At 41.0% G+C, this 24,871-nt stretch overlaps 2 protein-coding genes across 2 annotated transcripts; both read right to left on the reverse strand.

Moving 5' to 3' along the window:
- Window positions 1–3,696: 3,696 nt before the first annotated feature.
- Window positions 3,697–8,162, reverse strand: LOC131253758 (probable LRR receptor-like serine/threonine-protein kinase At3g47570). The gene is made up of 3 exons (XM_058254895.1): window positions 7,922–8,162; window positions 7,122–7,550; window positions 3,697–3,824 (listed from the first exon to the last, which is right to left on the reverse strand). The coding sequence occupies exons 1-3, from the start codon at window positions 8,160–8,162 to the stop codon at window positions 3,697–3,699; spliced, it is 798 nt and encodes a 265-aa protein (XP_058110878.1).
- An 82-nt stretch (window positions 8,163–8,244) lies between these two features.
- On the reverse strand, window positions 8,245–9,060 carry LOC131253759 (putative receptor-like protein kinase At3g47110). The gene has a single exon (XM_058254897.1). The coding sequence runs from the start codon at window positions 9,058–9,060 to the stop codon at window positions 8,245–8,247; it is 816 nt and encodes a 271-aa protein (XP_058110880.1).
- Between the last annotated feature and the right edge of the window lie 15,811 nt (window positions 9,061–24,871).

The following is a 24,871-nucleotide window of genomic DNA, read 5'->3' on the forward strand; positions in this document are numbered from 1 at the left end:
TTAGGGAAATCAGTGCATTTCAACATTGAAGTTATTGTTCGAGCCCATATACTGCCTAATAGAAAATTGGAAAATGATACAGTGCAACATGCTATTCCGTAATAGGATAAGCCACCAATCAGCATGAATTATTTTCAGATTTTTTCTTTTTTTTTTTTTTTCCTTTTCTGTATTTTAAGATTTCATGTGGCACACACCGTGATTAGTGGCTTACCTTTTTAACTCCTGAAGCGTACAACTTGTATTATTAATGTAAGTCCATGTCACAACAAACCTAAAATGCATCAGTTAAACGTAGGAAAAGAGTAAACAAAGCTTATTAAATAGAGGGAACGTTTCACACGCAATTGATTGTGTCATGAAGTTTTCCTACAACAAGTTGTGTATGGGGCTGACGTAGGTTTCTTTATGCCATCCGATGCAGCTAAGAAAGATGCTGCAAAAATCAAACCTATCCAATGGGCCCATGTGAATTTGGAGGTTTCTGTGCAGTTGGTCCCAGTAGGTGGGGCTGGGGAATATCTGGAAATTAGTGTCTTACCTTTTTAACTCCAACTTGCATGTATTATTGATGTAAGTCCTTGTCACAACAAACCTAAAATGCATCAGTTAAACGTAGGAAAAGGGTAAACAAAGCTTATTAAATAGAGGGAACATTTCACACGCAATTGATTTTTAATGAAATTTGCCTACAACAAGTTGCGTTTAGGGCTGACGTAGGTTTCTTTATGCCATCAGACCCAGCTAAGAAAGATGCTGCAAAAATCAAACCTATCCAATGGGCCCATGTGAATTTGGAGGTTTCTGTGCAGTTGGTCCCAGTAGGTGGGGCTGGGGGATATCTGGAAAGTCTGCTAATGTAGGCCCCAGGAGGTGCTCTGTCTTCTCCGGCAGATTTTATTTTGCGTCTTCATTTCTTAGTTTACAGGGCGCTTTCATTATAACAGGATTATATGATAGGCGAGGGTTCTATCCCCGCCTGAAAATTATTGTATGGCGTTGATGCCTGCTAATAGAAATCAAAATGTTTAGTCTATATATATATATATATATATATATATATATATATAGAGAGAGAGAGAGAGAGAGAGAGAGAGAGAGAGAGAGAGAGAGAGAGAGAGAGAGAGAGAGAGAGATGCTCTCCTGGGTTGATGTTCCTTGTTGAACCTGAGATGCAACCACTCTAAACTTCCATTGTTGGGGGACCATGGAAGCACACAAAGACGGATTAAGGATAGCAATTCAAACGCACCAAGAAATAAGAAGAAACACATAGAGATTTTAACGTGGAAAAACCCTTTCAGGAAAAAATCACGTCACAAAGTGACAGATGAATACTATGAAAGCAGAAATTACAAAGAGAAAGAGCTTACCCAGTTCGAACAACCTTGAATGTCACTCTTGCTTAGGGGTGTACACGAACCGGACTAGCCCAGTTAGCTCGCTCAACCCATTTTTCTCAGCCCGAAACTGAGTTTGGGTCGAGTTCGGATAGGGCCCAGTTCGGCCCGACCCGGTTGTAAAGGAATGTTGTAAAGGAATTTTTTATTTTTTTTTCATGATTGCATTCAGCTTCACGAATCAATGATCAAGATCATAGTTTGATTGCATTGATAGATAGTCTTATTTACAGTGACACTAATAAGATGGACAGTTCCAACTATCCAAAAATCTTTGCATGTGGCCCCATTAAGTGATGCATGCTGGTGACCTGAGTTGCTATTCTTACAAAATGGTCTTCTAGAAAAGATATATGATGGATACATGCTTTTGGGTGGAACCTATTACATGTCCATAGATTGATTTACCTTAACTGTGAAGCTTACCATTGAATTGGTTAACCTTAAATGTGCGTTTTCTTTGATTTGTTATATCCATTTGAGCACATGTTCCATTCAATCTTATTTTAGATGCAAATGAATTTAATTTTTTACTAGTGGGATACTACATGATGAATTGGCATATAGTGTCAGATGCTGGCCTGAACTCAGGTTCGAAATTGACCCGAACTCGAAGGTTCGAAATTGGCTTGAACTCGGCCCGAACTTGTCCGATTGATGCCGGGCTGGGTTCGGGCTAGGTGTGGCTAGTGACCGGGCCGGGTTGAGCCCAGTTCAACCCGTGTACACCCCTACTCTTGCTATACCCTTTGAAACCTTTGGACAATTTAGAAACTCTTAGAATTCCCTCCTAATCCTGTTTACATCCATATTTATAAGCAAAGACGGAATCCCAAATGAAATCGGAAACAAATCCCGCAAAATCACAACTTTGCTTATTTTGCATAGAATTTGTCGATGGCATCGAACACTCATCGAAGGCATCAAAATTAATCCTTCGATGACATCGAAATTAATCCTTCGATGGCATCGAAGCCATTTCAATAGCATCGAACTAACACCTCAACTGTCCAGAGACAAAACATGATTTTAAAAAAAAAATTGTCGATGGCATCGAACACTCATTGATAGCATTGAAAAGGTACCCAATTAGTCCAGTGACTAACTGAAGAAAATCTAAAAAATATCGATGGAATTAAGAACTATTTGATGCTATTGAAGGTGACATCAAACAGTCTATCAATGGCATTGACAGGCCCTGTATCTAACTTGATTTAAGACATCAAATACAACATTCATTCAGCACGATTCCTGACATGTGTCCCCACCCCTTTTTAGGCAAGACTATCCAAGTATTATTCACAGAAAAGGACGGTACATACAAGACCACATTCGGGCAGCCTGGAGACGGTAAAAATTTATCCTGGCCGCTTATCATATCATTCCAGCTAAAACTGCTAAGGGCCTGGTTGGGTCATTGATCTCTCTATGTTGAGGATTGAAAACTTTTACTCCTAGAATTAGATTATACTGAACAAAGCATCCTTTACATGCGCTGTTTAGAGGCAGTGCGTGTAGGCTTCTTCTTCTTCTTTTTTAATAAAAAAAGAAAGAAAATCTTATTCACACAGCAATAAAGATGCGTGTAGGCATCTTTACATAGCCCTTTGTCTTTTAAGCTTAAAATACAAACGTTTGTAACGGATATGGGCTCGTGAGAAGAGGAAAAAAAAGTTACATGTTAGGTTAACATGGCAACACAATATATATGTGATCAGTTGTTGCATAACAAACAAACAAACAAAAAAAAAAAAATTTAAGAAGTGGAAACTTCCATAATACTTGTACATGGATTGCTCCCAGACATGACCATGGTCCAAAACATTACCATGAAAGTCCCCAGTTGCAATGTCCACATCAGTAACAATTTCATGCTCGACAAGTGGTTTTCAGCCATCCAATTTTATCGAGATATGCAAATTGCTAGTGGACATGAGTTGATGACAGCCACATTGATGTAAGACGAATGGGCCCCAGATCAGCGAAGGCTCTTGTTCCATCCATCCCTATAGAGCCCGGCCCCAAGAAACATGTCCCTTATCACTTGCCTTTTATTGACTACATCTTTCATCTGCATCCGTTCTCTTGGGGACTCAACAGAACATGCAACTCCAATGCCAAACAAAGAAACCAAGAACCCGAAGACACTACCTCTCTTGACTTCGCGACTTCTGATATGATTGAAAGCTATTTCTTCCTCTATTTCTTGATCTTGCTCTTGTTCTTCCTTTTGTTCCTCTAAGAGCCGCGGGTCTGCAATTTCCAGCACTTGATCGGGCAAAGCCATCTTGACAAATTAATGAAGGCTTAAACCGTCCTTAAACATGTCTTCTGTGGGCCTTTTTCCCGCGAACAGCCCCAATAAAAGGATTCCATAGCTGTACACATCACCCGACGTAGAAACATTGCCACCCATACCATACTCTACAATTCAAATATTTTGCAATTAATCTATCTATTTTGATGCAATTTGCACATGCAGCTAGTTGGACGAAAATCTCTCAAATAAATCATACCATTCCACAATTAGGTGCATTTGAAACATTCTCTCAAATAAATTAATCAACCATCAAACAAACAAAAAAAAAAAAAAAAAAGTTTCATTGAAAACTTGGTTAGTCATCAATGGGGTTGTGTGCACATCCTAGCCCTCATTTGGTATTTTTTATTTTTTATCTTTTCACTTTCAAGTTCTTTTTAATGTTAGATTTTTTTTCTTTTTGATGTTCGATACACATCATGGTGGGGCCCACACAGCTCCACCTCATGGGAACTCTATATATATATATATATATATATATATATATATCTATGTGTGTGTGTGTGGGAAATGGTACTATACGGTTGAGCGAATGCAAGCTTAATATAAGGTCGAGACGTGTCTTGTATTCCAACCGATGGCAAATTTGGAAACTACACCATGGAAATGCTATCGCTTTAAGAATAGTCAAAACCGATAAAACCAGCGCTACGTAATTGTCATGCATATTGGGATGCAAGTAGATTGCCTGTTGTGAACAGGTGGTCGTCATCAAGTTTTGTGGGCCCAGCATGATATATATGCTATATCAACAACGTCTATTCTTTTAGAGAGATCATTTTAAGTCATGAGCCCAATAATAAAAAAAGTATATCCAAGCTAAAATGAACTATATCACAGATAATGATGCCCACCGTTGAAACCTTCCTAAGGCCCACCATGATATTTATTTGTTGTCCAACTATTCATAATGTCACACAGACTAGGATGAAAGGTCAAAGCAAGTATAAGCTTGATCCAAAACTTTAGGGGCCCAAGAAGTTCTCCATGCTAGGCATTCAATCCTAGTGATTTTTATATTATGGTCCACTTTAACTTTAGATTTGCCTCATTTTTGGGCTAATGCCCCAAAATAATCTCTCCAAATGGATGGACAGTGTGGATATAACACTAACATCATGGTATGGCCCACAGAACTTGGTGACTGCAACACAACGGAAGAGATTTCCTTCTGGCTTGAAGTTTTTTTTTTTTTGCGTTGGGAGCCTAGGTGGGGTTCAATGTGATGTTATGATAAATCCGTCCTATTCATCCATTTTATGATATCATTTTAGGATATAAGACTAAAATGGTACCGAATTCAAGACTCAAATGGGCCACACTTGAAAAAACAATGGGGATTGAACAACCACCCCTAAACATTCCTATGGTCACAAAAATTTTATATCAGGCCAAGTTTTTAGTGCTTTTAGTTCATCCAAGTGGTTACCTTGCAAACAGTTTGGATATCATATAAACATCAAAATTTTATATGGAGCCCATGACGGTCTTAACGGAAGGCGTTTCTTTCCAGCGCATTGTTGTCAAAACCTTTGGCAGGAAATCCGCTTCGGCACGTGTCGATAGCACGTTATGTGCAACCCCACCTAAGTCAGTGTAGCTTTACTATGGGCCCACCTTGATGTATGTATCTATATCCACATCGTCCATCCGTTTTTAAATATCATTTTAGGATATGAATCCGAAACTGAAGCACATCCAATTCTTAGGTGGACCATATCATAAGAAACTATAGTAATTGACAAATGATGGGGCACATAAGTTTTGATCAAGCTGATAATTTTTTTCACTTTATCTAAGTTTATATGACCTTATCAACAGGTTTGATGAAAAATAAGCATTATGTAAACATTATTGTATGCTTAGGAAGTTTTTAATGGTAAAGCATTTAATCACCACTGTTTCCAATAGTATAGTCCACCCGTGCTTTAGATCTTCTTCATTTGGGTTCATGTCCTAAAATGATCTTTCAAAACGGATGAACCGCATCGATATAGAATACAAAAATCAAGTTGAGCCTAACTTATAATGACCATACTGTCTTGGGTGAGGTAATCCGAAGGAAGCGGAATGGTTGGTGTGCGACAAGCCACCGGCCTTGGTAGTACGTTACCCTTAACAAGTTCAGTGGGCCATACCATGATGTAAGTGTTAAATCCATACCGTCCATTCATTTGGCGAGGTCATTTTAGGGCACCAGCCATAAAATAAGATAGATTCAAATTTAAAGTTAACCACAACATAGGAAGCAGTGGGGATTGAATGCTTATCATTGAGAACTTTTTGGGGCCCACAAAAGTTTTGGATCAGGCTGATATTTTTTTTTGCCCCTTCGTACAGTGTGTGACATTATGAACAGGTTGGATGGAAAATTAACATCATGATGGGCCCTAGAAATGTTTCAATGATGGCATAATTGTCCTGACTACCTTCTCTGGTGTGGTTCATTTAAGCAGTCGATCTGCCTAAGGTTTTGGGCTCATGTTCTAAAATGAACTTTCCAAACGGATAGACGGTATAGATACAAAAAATACATCTTTGGGGGGGCTCACAGAACTTGGAAACGTCATCATCCATTTTCCCTTTTTTTAAAGTGCTCGAACGGTTGGAATGCAAGACACATCTCGACCTTATATTAAGATTGCATGTGCTCGACCGTATAGTACCATTTCCATATATATGTGTGTGTGTGTGTGTGTGTGTGTGTGTGTGGGAAAAGGTACTATGCGCTCGACCTCACGATAAGTTCCCGTGAGGTCGAGCTGTGTGGGCCCCACCGTGATGTGTGTCAACCATCAACACCATGCATTTGATGGGTCCCCTCTAAATTATGGGATATCCCAAAAATCAGCCGTATACGGAACTCAGGTGGGCCATACCATCTAAAATCATGTGAAGACAAGCCCAAAACATATAAAAACACTTGGTGGGGCCCACTTGAGTTTTGAATGTTGCTGAAACTTGGTCTAAACCCTCATCCAAGTGGGACACACATAATGGATGGGCTAGATTTGCAAACCACATCTCGGTGGGCCCAAAAAATGATTATGAATGTTTTAATGGTGCACGGCCCCTCCCCACTTCTATGTGGTGTGGCCCAAAAAAGTCACGGATTGACTTGATTTTTGAGAGCTAGGCCCACGATGGAATGGTGCATCTGACTAATGGGGTAGATGTTCGAAACACATCACGGTGGGGCCCACACAGCTCAACCTCATGGGACGTTCCCATTAGCTCAAGCGCATAGTACCTTTTCCCTATATATATATGAAAAATGATGATTTTAGCTTCATCCTGGCATCTAGCTATATGAAATTATCAAGAATTTTTAAAACAAGACAACAACAAAAAAAGAAAAAAGAAGAGAATAGGAATGAAAGAAAAAAGGATGGATTTTTTACCTGGAGCAACATACCCAATGGATCCCTTCACCGCAATGGAGTTAGTTTTATTTGTGGAGAACTGATCATCGACTGCCACGGAAAGGAACCTTGCGATGCCAGAATCACTCACATGGGCCACCATGTCATTGTCAAGAAGAACGTTACTTGGCTTGAGATCGCTGTGAGAAATGGGCGTTTGGCAATGGTGATGAAGATAATCCAGAGCATAAGCCACATCAATGGCTATGTTTAACCTCTGAATAAGGTTCAAAGTCCTTGGTTGATGTTTCTCGTCGACCTTTGGATGCAACCACTCCTCTAAACTTCCAATCAGCATGTACTCGAAAACTAGTGCTTTGAAATCATTGCCCTTAAAATCGATGCTTGAGCATGATGCTAAGATCTTGATGAGATTCCAATGCCTGACATTTCTCAATGCCTCGCATTCTGCAAGGAAGTCCTAGAAGCTCTTTGTCGTTGAAGATTGAGTACTTTCACTGCAACAATTTGGCAATCTGAAACAAAGTATCCTTTATAAATAGAACCATAACTTCCTACGCCAATCAAATTGTATGAAGAGAACCCATCAGTTGCTTTGAGAAGCTCCGCATATGAGACGTTCTTGTACTAGTCTTCTGAGGAAGTTTGCAAATGCTTCTGTCTTGATTTTCTTCTCCAAAGAAGAGGAGCGAAACACAACAATAATGAAATCAAACACATAACAACGACAATGACTGGTATGATTACTTTCAGGCTTAAAGACCTTCGCGATTTGGATCTCAGAACAAGGCATTTGGGTAGGCCTAGTTTTGGTATACCTCTACAGAGTTTACCGTTTCCAATGACAGAAATCCCACTTGCATTTTCAAACACCCCTTGTATAGGCACTTGACCCTCAAAATCATTAAAAGAAAGATTTAGTTTCTGTAATGAAGTAAAACTCTCTAAATATTCTGGAATTCGCCCACTCAAGTTATTTCGTGAGAAATCCAACTCTTGAATGCCTCTCAAGGTGCTCAAAGACTGGGGAATGGTTCCCTGAAAGGCGTTACCTTCCATGTATAAAAATTCCAAGCTCTGGCAACTGTTTAGCGTTCCAGGAATTTTGCCAGACAATTTGTTCTCAGAAACATCAAGTTCCTCAATATATCAAGCCACCCACTTCCATGGGTAGGGGCCCGATCAAAAAGTTTCTAGCTAAGTTGAGAGAAATTGACAGAGACGACAGGCTAAGGAGCTGTTTGGGGATTGTACCATTAAGGTTATTTTGAGAAAGGTTCAAAGCTATTAGTTTTTGGCAATTTCCAAGACTAGGAGGTATGTTTCCCAATAGGCTGTTTTCTTGCAAGTAAAGTTCATTTAGTTCAGTGAAATTGCCGATGGATGTCGGAATTTGCCCAGAAAATCTGTTACTTGACAAGTCTAACATTTGCAGTCTATGAAGTCTTCCCATACTAACAGGAATGGTACCTATGAAATTGTTATGATCCATAGTCAATTGGGTCAAGCTGACGAGATTCCCGATTCCTTCAGGGATGCTTCCATACAAGTGGTTGAATCCTATCACCAGCCGATTGAGTCGGGTCGATAGATTGGCTATGGAATTGGGAAGCATACCATTGAAACTGTTGTTACCAAATTCAAAATTTTCCAAGTAGCTGCAGTTGGAGAGGGAATTGATGAAATTCAAGTCATCTTCTTTCCCTGTTCCGAGCTGATTACCGCCGATGACAAATATATTAAGATATTGAAGAGTGCCAAGATTCATAGGCACACCTCCAGTGAAATCGTTGTCGGGGAGATAGAGCTTTTGAAAGAATGAAGCATTGGCTAGTGAAACAGGAATGGGTCCGGTAAACCAGTTTCTCGACACATAAAAACCCTCGAGATTAGGAAGACGTAAGCCTAAGTCTGGTGGAAGGATTCCATGAAGTTGATTTTCTGTGACCGACAACATAAATAGAGCAGAGAGATTGTAAATAGCTGAAGGGATTGTGCCGGACAGATTGTTTTGAGATATCTGGAGGAGTCCTAACTTTGGAATGAGGCCTAAATCGCCTGGGATGTTTCCCTGTAAGTTATTTCTTGATAATGAAAGTTGAGTGAGAGACAAAGGTTTCCCAGGGAAGGTGGGATTCTTCCGACGAGCTGGTTGACATAGAGAAATTGTTGGGTCTAAAACCCAGCTTCCTGCTGACGTGTGGCTGCAGCCACCATGAAACAAAAATCAGCAACTTTTGGAAGAAGAAGAAGAAGAGAGAACAGCAACTGCCTTTTGGAATGAGAAAATCGTATTACACTGCTGCCTATTTATAGGCTTTCTTATTGTGTGCAATTACTAAACTATCCCTGTCTAGATTCATCCTAGGGGTAGCTAAATAAAGAAAAAATAATTCAGAGAAATCTAGAAAGAAATCTTCATAGCTAGCAATCTAATCTTAGAAGAAGAAAAAATCTAAGCTAACAGCTTGCTGCACACGGTTTTGGATTTGCAAATCTCCCCGTATCTAACACTCCCCTTCAAACCAAAACCGGCTTCATTCCAAGCATTGATCTAAGTCTCCTGAATGTGTCAGTTGGCAATGCTTTGGTGAAGATATCTGCCACTTGCTTAGTGGTGTGACAGTATTCCAGCTTTACCAATTTCTGCTTTACTTGATCTCTAAGAAAGTGATATCTTGTGTCGATGTGCTTGCTCCTTCTATGCTGAACTGGATTTTTGGCAAGTTCGATTGCCGACTTGTTGTCCACATATATAACAGTGGATTCCTCTTGTAGATGCTTCAGCTCCTTTAGCAGATTCCTTAGCCAGATCGCCTCACATACAGTGGATGAAGCTGCTACGTACTCAGCTTCACATGTGGACAGGGCGACCACACTCTGCTTCTTTGAATTCCATGTAAATGTTGTCGACCCAAGATAGAAAGCATAGCCTGTGGTACTTTTTCTTTCATCTTGGTCACCACCCCAATCACTATCAGAGTATCCATACAACATCGCTTCATCATCGTATGGATAAAAGAGACCGAATTCAATAGTCCCTTTGATATACCTTAGTACTCGTTTTGCAGCTAGCCAGTGTGACTCTTTTGGGGCTTCCATATACCGGCTTAGAATCCCAACACTGTAGACTATATCTGGCCTAGTGATTGTGAGGTACCTTAAGCTTCCGATTAGGCTCTTAAATAGGGTTGAGTCGACGTTTCTTCCTTCTCCATCTCTTGTGAGCTTCAGGCCTGTTATTACAGGTGTATTTACGGCTTTACAGTCGACCATCTGAAACTTCTCAAGAAGTTCCTTTGTGTACTTCTTCTGGGATATATATATGCCGTCGACTTGTTGCTTCACTTCAATGCCCAAGAAGAAAGACATCAATCCACCATCAGTCATCTCAAACTCTTTGAACATAGCCTGCTTGAATTCTTCAAACATCGCCTGGTTGTTCCCAGTGAACAGCAGATCATCAACATATAAACAAGCGATAAGGATATCACCACGGGCATTCTTCTTTGTGTAGATTGCATGCTCATACAGACATTTGACGAAGCCATTCTCTTGAAGATAACCGTCAATCCGTGCATTCCAAGCATGGGGAGCTTGCTTCAACCCATACAGGGCTTTCTTCAGCCGATACACCTTGTGTTTCTCCCCTTACATGACAAAGCCTTCAGGCTGGTCAACGTATACTTCTTCTTCGAGTACCCCATTTAGGAATGCAGATTTCACATCTAGTTGGTAGATCATCCAACTGTGATGAGCTGTAAGGGAGATAATCATTCTTACAGTGTCAAGGCGAGCAACTGGGGTGAAAACTTCTTCATAGTCTACCCCATATTTCTGTTTGTAGCCTTTTGTACGAGCCTTGCCTTATATCGTTCGATCTTACCATCGGCGTTCCGCTTGATTTTGTACACCCATTTGAGACCAATGGTCTTCTGGCTTTTGGGGAGTGAGGTCAACTCCCATGTTCGATTCTTCTCGATGGCATGAATCTCTTCTTCCATCGCCTTTCTCCAACATTCTTCATTCACAGCCTCCTCGAATGTGAGAGGCTCGTGGTCCGCATACAGGCAGAGTAAATTCACTTCCTCAGTTTCTGCATAGATGTCGTTGAGGCTTTTCATTTTAATGGGAGCCAAGGGTGAAGGAGAATCGGATGAAGATGTGCTGGATGAATTCTGATTTGATGAAGTACTTCCAGGAGAGATGGAGCGTACTCCTGGACTTCTGTGATCCGAAGGGGGTGATGTGGGTGTCTGCTCTTGCTTCTCATGTCTCTCTTCTTCATATTCTTCAACCTCGATTTGCTTTTCTTTGGCTGAGTTTCCCTCGTTCCATTTCCATGCTTCTTCCTCACAAAATACCACATCTCTACTCACCACCAGCTTATTGGTTAGTGGGTTGTAGAGCTTGTATGCCTTTGACTCTTCACTGTAGCCGATGAAGATGCACTTCTCGCCACGATCATCAAGCTTTTTTCTTCTCGCTTCTGGAACTTGAGCGTAGGCGACACACCCAAAGATCTTAAGGTGCGCCACGCTCGGCTTGTATCCACTCCATGCTTCTTGCGGTGTCTGGAATCTGACACTCTTGGTTGGACACCTATTGAGCAGATAGGCAGTACATGCAACTGCCTCTGCCCAGAAATTCTTTGGCAGACTTTTCTCCTTAAGCATGGTCCTCGTCATATCGAGGATGGTGCGGTTTTTTCGTTCCGCAATTCCATTTTGTTGTGGCGTGTACGCTAAAGTGTGTTGTTGCTTAATGCCATGTTCCCTGCAATATTCTCGAAAAACATTTGAGGTGTACTCCCCACCTCTGTCAGATCGGAGAGTTTTGATTTTAAGACCACTTTCTTTTTCAACAAGGGCCTTAAAATTTTTAAAAATAGTAAAAGCAGCAGACTTCTCTTTAATTACATACACCCACAATTTTCTACTGAAATCGTCAATGAAGGTAATAAAGTATTTATTACCTCCAAGAGAGATTGGCTCTAATGGTCCACAGATGTCAGTGTAAACCAACAACAGTTCTCTTGCTCTTCGGGATACTCCACTCGGAAAGGAGTTCCTTTGTTGTTTCCCAAGTGTGCACGCCTCACACACATGTTCTGGAGCTTCAATAGTAGGCAAACCATGCACCATGCTTGATGAGGACAGAAGTTTCAGGCCACTGAAATTTAGATGGCCAAAGCGAAGATGCCACATCCAGGAATCATTCTTTGCTTTTCCATAAAAACACTTCTCAAGCATTGTGTTTATATGGAGAGGAAACATACGGTTCTTTGCCATCTGGACTTTTACAATCAAACTTCCATGCAAATCTCTAATGGAAAGAGAAGAGTTCTCCATGTGTATGACATACCCTTTTTCGAGGAGTTGTCCGAGACTCAGTATGTTACTCTTCATGTTAGGCACATAGTACACATTGGAGATATAGTTTGGAACACCATTCTTCTGAAAGATTTGGATTTTACCTTTACCTTTCACAGGTGTTTTTGATGAGTCTCCAAACGTTACATCGCCATGAACTCCTTCTGTGAGTTCCACAAAGAGTTTCTTGTCGCCGCACATGTGATTACTTGCACCCGTGTCGAGATACCATACGTCCTGCTGATCACTACCTTTCTCTTGTGCAAGGAGAAGTGTGGAGCTTTCTTGTTCATGTCCTGATGCTTCGGCATAGTTGGATCGCTCGTCTTGATTCATCGGCTTGCTCCAACAATTAGATGCATAGTGGCCAAGCTTGTTGCAATTATAGCATTGGATGTTCTTTGTACTTCCCCGTCCACGCATAGATCTACCTCTACCATTTCCTCTTCCATGGAAATTGGTATTTTTCTGTTGGTTTTGGGCATGACTTTGTTGGTATCCGCGCCCTCTGCCTCTTGCACGATTGTTAGCAAACCGTCCACCACGTTGTGAACTTCCACGTCCACCATTGCTATCATTAAGAGTCAATCTTGACTCCAAAGCTTGTTCCATCGGCATGGAACTGGCATTCTTCTGCATTCGTTGCTCATGAACTTGCAACGATCCCATCAACTCCTCAATGGAGAGTTTCTCAATATCTTTTGATTCTTCGATCGCCACAACCACATGCTCAAACTTGGTTGTGAGGGATCGAAGTATCTTTTCAATAACTCGGACATCTTCAATCTTTTCACCATTTCTTTTCAAATTATTGACAGTTACAAGCAAACGCGAAAAATAATCAGTAACATTCTCACCTTCCTTCATGTGAGTCGCTTCGAACTCGGCTCTTAATGTTTGAAGGCGAACCCGCTTCACTCGATCTACACCCTTGAAGATGGTGCCAAGGGTATCCCATGCTTGCTTGCTTGATATTGCTTCGACAATCTTTTCGAAGGTGGATTCATCCAACCCTTGATAGAGGAGAAACAAAGCTTTATTGTCTCTCTTCCTCTGATTTTTTAGAGTGATCTTTTCTTCATTGGTGAAGACGGCTTCTTCTTCCATAGTGGGTTCTTCATACCCATCCGTGATGATTTCCCATAATTCTTGCGACCCGAACAATGCCTTCATTTGGATGCACCATTTTTCATAGTTGTCCTTTGACAACTTAGGAACCTGCGGCTGGATTGTGCTAGCCATTTTTTCTATTTTTTAAAGGAATGACTTTTTTTTTTCGAAAAAAAATGAAGGGAGATGGATGAAATAGAAATCTGATTTTTTTTATATAAAAAACAGATTTTTTTATTTTTTTTTTTTATTTTTTTTTTTTTTTTTTTTTTTTGCAATCTGATTTTTTTTGAAAAAGCAGATTTTTTTCAATCTGATTGTTTGAAAACAGATTTTTGCTACAATCTGATTTTTTTGAAAAAAAAATAGATTTTTTTTCAATCTGATTTTTTTTAAAACAGATTTTTTTTCAATCTGATTTTTCTGAAAAACAGATTTTTTTTTGCTGCAATCTAATTTTTTTCAATACAGTTTTTTTTGAAGACCTGCGGCTGGAATCTGATTTCTTTTGAAAAAAAAACTGATTTTTTTTGAAAACCGGGAGTGCAGGATCTGCCTCTTGCTGATGAGGCCCAAGGATCGTCGGCTCTGATACCACTTTGTTGGGTCTAAAACCCAGCTTCCTGCTGACGTGTGGCTGCAGCCACCATGAAACAAAAATCAGCAACTTTTGGAAGAAGAAGAAGAAGAGAGAACAGCAACTGCCTTTTGGAATGAGAAAATCGTATTACACTGCTGCCTATTTATAGGCTTTCTTATTGTGTGCAATTACTAAACTATCCCTGTCTAGATTCATCCTAGGGGTAGCTAAATAAAGAAAAAATAATTCAGAGAAATCTAGAAAGAAATCTTCATAGCTAGCAATCTAATCTTAGAAGAAGAAAAAATCTAAGCTAACAGCTTGCTGCACACGGTTTTGGATTTGCAAATCTCCCCGTATCTAACAGAAATAACCAACGGAGCTTTGATAAAGAGCTGAGCTCAATGGGAATCTCACCTATGATCTCATTGAAAGAAAAATCGATGACTTGAAGGTTCGAGCAGTAGGTCAGATTAGATGGGATTTCTCCTCCAAATGAATTGTAACTGAGATTGAGAAGCTGGAGGCGGAAGAGGTTTCCTATTTCTTGTGGGATTTCTCCGCGGAAGCTGTTGTCTCCGAGGTGGATTGCGTTGAGGAAGGTGAGATTTCCTACTTGGGGATGAATGGAACCTTCCAATTCGAGAGACGTAAGGTTGAGGACGGTGACCCTCTCATGCCTGAGACTGCACGTGATTCCGCGCCACTCGCAGAAATGGAGAGAATCGTTCCACGAGCTCATGACGTTGAGAGGATCTTCCGTTATTCGGTCCTTGAAGGCGAGCAGAGCAAATCGATCGGTTTCGTTGCTAGAGACGGTGGCAGATCTGGACAGTAGTATCAGACACAAGATGAGCGTGGCATGGAGCAGAAATGACCAATATAGTTTTGGACTCGCGTATGGCAGTTCCATAACGGAGGAAATTTAGCTGTGCTCTCGAAGTTATTGCCTCGCCTCATATTTGTAGCGAAGAAGGGGTGAAAATATGTGGGGTCCACCAGCAGTCGGCTCGGATCTTGTACGTGAGAGGAATTACATTATCCTTGACCGCACGATGTGCACAATACACTGGGATCGATGGTTCAGTGATCAGATCAATGGTCAGATGGGCTACACCATGGACGGATCATGCCCCTTTGCCCCTAATTATCGGCCTTTAATCAGCTGAACGTGGACTATTGCGATATTTCTGTTTTTAACCGTCTATCTGTTGCAGGCTATAACAAAAGGTTATGATCGTCCCAACTAGACAATTTTAGGGCCCCACCATCTATGATCACTGAATTCACTTGTACGAACTGAAAATCAAGAGTGTATACTCTGCGTATGTCAGGTGTAGGATTCTCTAATCTCTCAAGATTTTATTTTATTTTATTTTAAGAAAAGTCTCTAATCTCTTATGACTGTTACATGCATTTTTCAAGTTCATCCATGTGAACCAATTCAGGATGATCTGTTACCCGGGGTTAACACCTTAGCGGGTGTACTTACCCCAACCGTGTGGGGCCACCTTAAAGTATTTGCTGTATATCTACTCTATCGACTCTGTACGTCTGTTTTTTCATTTCATTTTAGGAGTAGCAAACAAGATCCAAATCTCAAGTACACCATATCATTAGAAACTGTGACGAATGACAATTACAAATGATTTGTGGGCCACGAAAGTTTTAGATCCAGCTGATCTTCGTAATTTCCCTTCATACAGTTCTTCTTGACATTGTCAAGAGGTTGGATGGAAAATAAATATTTTTAAACCTGAGATGGTAAGGCACTCTTTGGAATTTTTAATGGTAAGGCACTCAAACCCCTCTATTTCCTGTGGTGTGGACCACCTGAGTTGAGACCTGGATCTGCCGAAATTTTTGGAACACATATAAAAATGGGCTGGAGAAACAGATGAGCGGCATGGATATACAACACATCATCAAAGGTATACCCCATGGGTGTTACCCGTGTAATACCTAATCCACTGGGTGGCTGGGATCCTGACCGTGGGTCCACCTTAATGTATCTTCGTATATCCACGCCGCCCATCCGTTTTGAAAACTCAGTGGTAATCAGACCATAATACAGGAAACAGTGGTAATCGACCGTTAGAAACTTCCAATGGGTCTCTTCATTCACGTCTTTGTAAACTTATCAACAGAGGTTGGATGGTAAATCAACATTCTGGTAGCCCCACGAAGTTTTAAATGGTGGGCATTCAATCTCGACTGTTTCCTGTGATGTGGTACACTTCAGATTTGTATCTGCTTTATTTTTAGGAGCATGCCCTTAAATGAACTCTCAAAATGGATGGACGGTGTGGATGTAAGGTACATATATCAAAGTGGGCGCCACACTTATAGATTCATCGACCTCGGTGGATCCGGAGATCCACCCGAACCGTGCCCAAAAGCGGCACTGATGGGGCGATCTTAACCTTCGTTAACAGCCGCTGAATTTCAAGCATAGGGAATACTCTGGACCTAATAGAAGTGGGGCGATGCGATGTTTTCAGGACATCCAACCCATCAATCAGATGGGTGATCATTAATTTCTTAAAAGGAGCTGGAAAAACAGATAGATGCGGAAAAAACACATAAATTATGGTGGGGCCCACATAGTCCTGACGTCACGTAGCCACCTTAGGGAAGGTAAGCTATCACAAGACCAAGGTCTTTAAAAAAAAAAAAAAAAAAATTAAAAATGAAAGATTATTGTAACGTAGCGTGCTTGACTAATGGGGGAATAAACAAAAATAATCAACGACTTAAATGGCTTCATGGGGTTCACGCGCAGAGACTGCCGGCTGGTATGGATCGACCATCTTGGAACAGTAATTTGGATGGGCCACAGTCCAAAAGGTCAACTTGAACGTGCGGATAAATCTAAGGATTGATAACTATAGTTGAAACAGGACGTGTTGGTGCTATTCAAGATGTTAAGTATGCTTTCTCAGTCGCAGCCCATGGTAGCCCGGTATTTTTGGACCATTAAAAAAAAAAAAAAAACAGAAAGCACTTTCATTTCACCATAATAAAAACTATATAATCAGTATGGCCATTCGGGTTTTCTCAGGGAAAAAAGGACCATGAGGAGCCTATCATAAGGACCTGCAATGGACCCCATTACAGGAGCACAAGGGTCCAGAGAAGGAAAGGAAAAGGAAAAAGAAAAACGCAGAAAAGGACTGCAAAATGCTGCCACTATCAACCTTTTTCCCAGGCTACCTAGACCCGTTCTCTCTAAGAAGAGGAGTCCATGAATATTTGGAGGAAGGTCTTCCGGGGCAGAGAAGTAGCGATCAACTTGACCCGCACTCCCCAAACGGCCCAGTTCATCAGTAGGGAAGTTTGCCTCACTGGGGGTATGGGCAAAGCGCACGTCAATGTTAAGAATGATAGCCTTGATCCTAGACATCCAATACCACATGGACAAGGAAAGCGACTCTTCATTTGAGAGGGCTGCATGCCACCACTGACTTGGAGTCACTCACCACTTCCATTCTTGTAAAACCGAGCCTTTCGCATAGGGTGAGCCCATCCAGGATCGCCTTAATTTCAGCCCTCTTGTTGGAGCCAGGGCCATAACCATGGGCAAAAGAAAATAGGATCTACCCTGGTCTGTTTCTAGCTATCCCATCCCACCTGATGGGCTGGGGTTGGCAAGCGCCGAACAGTCAACGTTTAGCTTTGTCCAGCCATCTACTCATCAAAAGAAAACAGAAGGCAGACGGTTGTAATCAGATCATGCTTTCTACTTGTGGCTCCATGGGGCAAGACATGCTGGTGAACCTCATGGAGAACAAACTTCTAAAGTTCGCAACGGTTGATCATTACTCTAGGCCACCTGTCACCTTAGTAGAACATCTGTTCCGTGAAAAGGGAGGACAATCGAATGAAGATCATGTGGAGGAAACATTGAAATGCACTCATCAGGTGCGCCACAAACATCCTGCGCTGAATGGACCATCCTGGTTTCTCCTAGTTTATGCAATATCTTTCCATTAAAGAAATAAAAAAAAAAAAAATTTTTAAAAAGACCATCTTGGTTTTCATCCCATGTGATCTCTATGACGTACATGCACCATTTGAATGGCTGGATGTTATACAAGAGTGATAAGTCAGCAGGCAAAAAATAAAATAAAATTGTTGTTGTATGTTAATTTCCCATGTAACAATATATATATATATATATCTATATATATATATATATATATATATATATATATATATATATATATATATATGATCCTTTGTTAAATACTGATCATATTCTCAAAGACCCATAAGTCTAGAAATGCCGCACGCTTCGACAACTCCTTGATTAACACAGCCAAGGTGATTGCTTTGGCCCACCATTGGATCTCTAGGCTCAGCCTATCCCTTCCACTTCCTAAGGTAGTAAAACGTGCCTCAGCTTCAACCCTCACATACTGATGTAGAGCGGGTCGCAGACAGTTACATGGCCAAAATGGATCAGAAAAGGCCTGGTTGATGACAGAAGTGATCCAGACCATCAGACCTTAAATCGGGCGTATCTTGCAATTCAGAATGAGTTATATGACATAAAATATATGATTTTGAAGTAGAACGAACTACTTTAGCCAACCAACCCTGCTATGCCGGGTTGCCCAAGCCAGATTTGCAAAATACCGCTAGATCGACAGTCGTTTTCCTATTTTAATTTCGTTTTTATTATAAATGGTAAGTTTTAGTTTGATTATAACTCTTCATCCATTGGGCTTTAGGAGTTGCGTCCTAAAAAGAGCTTAGAAAAATTAGGAGAACAGCTTGGTAAAACCAAATAAGACACTATTTTTGGCCAAAAACCTTGTGCACTAGTAGACATCACGACTGTCTATAAATAGTAAGTTTACTATTTATAGTAAGTCGCGAATTCTAGGAGTTTTAGTTGTAATTGATTCTGATTTCTTTCCCATTGCTTGGTATCCTTATTTAAAGGGTTATGAACTCATTTTTATTCATTCATTAATCAATTTCGAATTTATTAGAATTTATTTCTATTTTCTGCTTTCTTTCCTTGCAGATTTGAGAAGTCTATGTGAGGAGCCCAGAGAAGTTATGTGGATTCGGAATAGTCATCCTCTTGAGAAAGACAGTGCTCGACCTCACGTCCTTCCTTGCATCACATACTTAGGAATTGGTGGGGCGACATTGCATCTGAAGAGAATTCAAGTTGTCAAATGTATTAGACCTATGAGGGGACGGGTTAAAATTAATGTCAATGGCTCGTCGCTTGGGAACTTGGGCCCCTCAGGGGGTGGAGGCATCAGTAGAGGTAGTATGGGCGACTTCTTGTTCGCCTTCTCTTTAGACTATGGTATCGGTTCCAATTCTTGAGTCGAGATCAGGGTGAACTGGAGGGCCTCTCTCATTGCGTCGAGTTAAGCTTCTCCAAGGTGGAAGTCGAGAGCGTCTCCAAATCTGTTTTAAGGACAATCTCCATGAATTTGGCTCCCGTGTGGTCCATGTGCTATTGGCGGGCCAGTATGGGTGTTATGGAGGTTTTTATTGCCCATATCCCCTGTAACACCTGGTCCATTCAGTACTATTTTTCATGCTTATGATGATTGAAGCCCTTAGCTACACATGAATTGATCATTCATAGTACACACCCAACTGACCGGAACCCCAAGACCTTGAAACCTATCTCATATCGATCGCCCCATCGCCGCGATCGTGGAGGTACCACCCGTGCGTCGGTATAATACTTCGTTAGTGAGATACGCCGTGAAGAATAATAAATGTATCATGTGCACATGACACCATGCATTTTATTCTACACATGTGCACAACACATGTCAAGCACACATGTACATACCACACATGGGTGAGAGAATCTCTACCCATGTGTGTGATGTCACATACCCATACCTCTTCTCTCTCATGTGCATAAAAGTCAACCTTTCTCCATGCCATACACTATACATGACATCACCACACCATGCCATCCCATGCTCCTTTAATCCACTATTAATTGCAAAGCATGAATTAAGTACCATAATCCTAGCCTAAGCTAATATTAATCACATTAGCTTAGCTTAACCAAAATTTTATCCATTTTTTTTATATAAATACCCCTCCATCCCTTAGCATTTCACCATTTTTCCATAAGAAAGAGAGAGAGAGAGAGAGAGAGAGAGAGAGAGAGAGGAGTGATCTTGGTGGGCCATCAACTCCATCAATCCCATACCTTTCATCCATCTCAACCATCAATTCCATCCCTTCCATACATCTCAACCATCCATCTAATTCATCAAGGTGAGTACACCCACTCCACTCTTGGTTTGTTTGTTTTTTTTATTATTATTTGTATGATTATTAGTGGAACTGATTTGAGAATAATGATGTGATCAATGGTGTGGATTCATAAGAGAGTACATATAAATAATAATAATTAATACTTGTGATGATATGATGATAAGGATGTGATTAATGGTATGGATGCATGGAAAAAATACTAATAATAATAATAAATAATAATTTATTATAGGCTTTATGTGGGACCCATTGATAGTGGGCCCCACCAGAACTTTGTAGCCATCCAAACTGTTCAAGTATGGCAATTTGGTTAGCCACACGCTCACACATGCACACGTGCATACACACCAAAGAAAAAAAAAAAGAAAAAGAAGGCAGGCGTCCCGCCGTTTGAAAGAAAAAGAAAGGAAGAGGTGTGGGTCCACAATGGGCCCCACCCATGATGTATGTATTAAATCCACGCCGTCCATTCAATTTTTCAGATCATTTTAGGCGTTGAACCAAAAAATGAAGCCAATTCATTTATCTGGTAGGCCACACCATCAAAAATCATGTGAAGACATACTAAAACATATAAAAGTACTTGCTGGGGCCCAATTGAAATTTTTATGCATTTGAAACTTGGATTGGATGCTCCACCACGTGGAACACACACAACAGATAGACTGGATCGTCCTGTTGTGGGCCCCATATATGAGAACAAAAAAAAACACAAAAGAAAAAAAAAAACAAAACAACTACCTGACGCTGCAGCAAGCAGCGTCTCTGGAAAGAGGTGGCCCCACCACAGGCCCTAACATGATGTATGTCGAACATCAGCACCGTGAATTTGATGGGTCCCCTCTTAAAAATGGGTCACGCCAAAAATTAACCGTACAAAGAACTTAGGTGGCCCACACCATCTAAAATAATGTGCAGACATTGCTAAAACATATAAAAGCACTTTTTGGGCCCCACCTGAAATTTGGATGCATCTGAAACTTAGACTGACCCATCAACCACGAGGGACACACACAACAGTTGGACTGGATCGTTCTGTTGTGGGCCCCATATTTGAAAACAAACAAAAAATAATATATATGCCGTCAGCGTCTGGATGACGCTGCAACAAGCAGCGTCTGCTGCTGACGCTGGAGGAAAGTGGGCCCCATCACAGGCCCCACGTTGATGCATGTCGAACATCAGTACCATGCATTTGATGGGTCCCGTTTAAAAATGGGCCACCTCCAAATTTCAGCCATACACAGAACTCAGGCGACCCACACCATAAAAAAATATTAATAATAAATAATAATTACAAAAAAAAAAGATTTGGATCAATCTGATCATGAGGTATGTGTTATATCCAAACCGTCCATCCATTTGGCAAGTTTGTCTCAAGGCTTGAGAAGGAAAAAAAAAAAAAAAAAGATAGATCTAACTATCAAGTGGGCCACACTACAAAAGTGGCAGGGATTGAACGTAAACCATTGGAACCCTTTTTGGGTCAGAAATTTTGGAGCAGTATGAAAATTGTTTTTCCCCTTAATTCAGGTCTTTGTGACCTTATGAACAGATTGGGTGGGAAATAAATGTTATGGTGGGCCCGATGAATGGTTTAACGGTGAAATCATTATCCTAATTGCTAATTGAGGAGAGGTCCAGATAATTTTTGGTTATGATTCATTTTTGGATTATTTTCTAAAATGATCTCTAAAAATAGATGAACGGTGTAGGTATAATAAATACATCACTGTAGCACACATGTAACTTTGATCTCCTTGAACCATTCGTACAACTCGAAGCTCGAGCATGTAAAATCATGTATTAGGTCCACCTAAAATTTAGATGTATCTGAAACTTGGTCTGACCCCTCAACCAAGTGGGACACACATAATGGATGTGCTGGATTTATGAACCATACCTCTGCGGGCCCAACAAATAATTATGAATATTTAAGAGAGGGTAACCCTCTCAACTTGTGTGTGGTATGGCCCACTTTGATGTAAGTGTTATGCCACTTAATCCACCATGGTTATGACATGATTTATATTCAAGATCCTCATCGTTTATTTATTTTATCAACCCCTTTGACGGTATGTTACCAAGACTCAGGCCCATCCAATGATTAGATAGTTGTTCATTATGAAATAATGTAAATTGAACTCTCATCACAAAAAAATTTATTATGGGTCATCCTGATGATGCATTAAATATTCAACCTATCTAGCCCATGTACCGGGTCCCCTCTAAGGCATTGTCCCAAAGATCAGTCAATCCAACCTGAATTGGACCACACAATACAAGGCTGTGAGAATAAGGACTTAACTATTGAATCCAACCTGAGGCCATCATGGTGTATCTATTTAATCCATGCAGACCATCCACTTCCTCATATCATTTTAGGACTTGGACTAAAATCAAAGCAGACCTAAGTCGTAGGTGGGTCACACACAACTCAACCTCATGGGAAATCCCCATGGACTCTACTGCATAGGACCCTTTATGAATTCCATTGATATGTGAGCCCGAGAATGTTAAGGCCCATTTTGAGTGAACGCCATGTGGGCCCATCAGTGATAGCCTTGTTTGGGCAAACCATTGGGCCTCTTCGATAAGAGTTTGTAATTTCCATGTGTGGAATGTATGACGAACTGGTATTATAATTTTCGAAGTAATGATGATTAATCCTTTAAATGGGCTGATTATGGACATCCCTTGATCACTTGACACTTTGGTTAGGGTGCGGCCCCAAGTAATAGGATCATGATACTTGTGTTTAAACCCTTAAAAACATGTTTAATTATAACAAATATATAAACTCTAGTGGTGTGAGGGTGTGATATTACCTGTTTGGCCCATTGATCATGTGGGTATTTGATGTATGTATAGCCACCTAATCATAGGCAATGGTGGAGAACATGTAGTATATGTAGTCATCTAACTGTGTAAATATGAAGTACGTACAAGGCCACCTAACCTTATGAAATCAAGTGGCAATGATGACCATTCAACAACGTAGGTTTGTACTTATCGACATAGATACCACCACTTGAATCACACATGACCAAGTTGTACACTAAACCGAATATGATTTAGGGTTATATTACCCAAGCTAATGCTATCAAGATCCTGGATTTTTATACAATGTGATCTTTAAACTATAAATGGTATGATAAAATGTTGCTTTCGGCCCTTAACCAGGTGACACCGAATATGAGTCATTATCTATGTGACGTGTGAAGTGGTTGTAGTATAAGACTTATCATAATTGGTGTAGCCATGTATTCGTGGCTTATGGGCAAGGCCCATTGAGATATATTTCCGGTCCATATGATGAAGCTCATTGTGATGTATTTTCGGCCCATGTGATGCGGCCCATAGTGATGTGTATTAGGCCCAGGTATGTGGTTTACCTGTGAAATAGATTTGAGGCCACTTGCATTGTATTCGAGGCTCATGGGCGAAGCCCAATGTGATGTATTTGAGACTCATGGGCGTGGCTCATTGAGATATATATTTTAGACCCATGGGTTGTGGCTCATTGTGATGTATTTGAGGCCCGTGTGTAGGGCTCACCTCTTGAGTATTTGAAGCCCATGGGTCGTGCAGCCTGATGTGGTGTATTCATGGCCCATGAACCAAGGCCCATTGCGATGTGTAGTGCACATATGATATGGCCCAATGTGATGTATATGCGGCCCATGAGTGAGGCCCAATGCGATGAATGTGCGGCCCTTGTGTGAGACCCAAAGCGATGTATCTGAGGACCGATGTGGTGTGATTTCACCATGATGTATGTATTGATATTTATATGGGTCATTCCTTAGGGACAATGTTGGTTAAATGTCCACATTGTCAAAGCCGATTGTTGAGGCCGGTTATTGATACTGATTATGAGTATGTGACAGCACAGCATTATCATACATGGCCATACGCATCATCTGTATGTTTGTTATGAGATGTGGTTGACCATTGCATATGTCGTTGGACAGAATGTTATGAGACTCCCTGATAGGCGGAGGTTATCTCACATGAGTGCACGGTATGCGCAGGATTGATGTATGACTGTATTGTATAACTCATGCATCTTACATTGTGTGCCTTAGCGACATCAGGGCCGTAGCCTCCACAGGCATATCGTGGATGGCCAGATGGGACACCGAAAATATTTGGTTCTAGCATACGGGTGCCATAGATATCCCTGGGTGAAAATTCCTAAACCTCCGAGGCCAGGAGACACCCCAATGTTGAGACCGAGTGGATATATGAGAGCCCGAGTGCCGAATACCAGGAGGCCGCGTCTCTCACTGTGTCGTGGTCGGTTGAGAGGGGGTGTGGCCTTACCCGCCCGAGGGTAGGGGGCATTACTAAGCTGAGTTTGACCAGCTCGTAAATGGGTCCGCTATCGACGTACCGGATAGGTATTGGCAGACTATTGGCCAAGCGGAGAGTGAGGT

This window comes from Magnolia sinica, chromosome 8 (genome assembly GCF_029962835.1).
Source record: "Magnolia sinica isolate HGM2019 chromosome 8, MsV1, whole genome shotgun sequence".
In the NCBI taxonomy this organism is placed as follows: domain Eukaryota; kingdom Viridiplantae; phylum Streptophyta; class Magnoliopsida; order Magnoliales; family Magnoliaceae; genus Magnolia; species Magnolia sinica.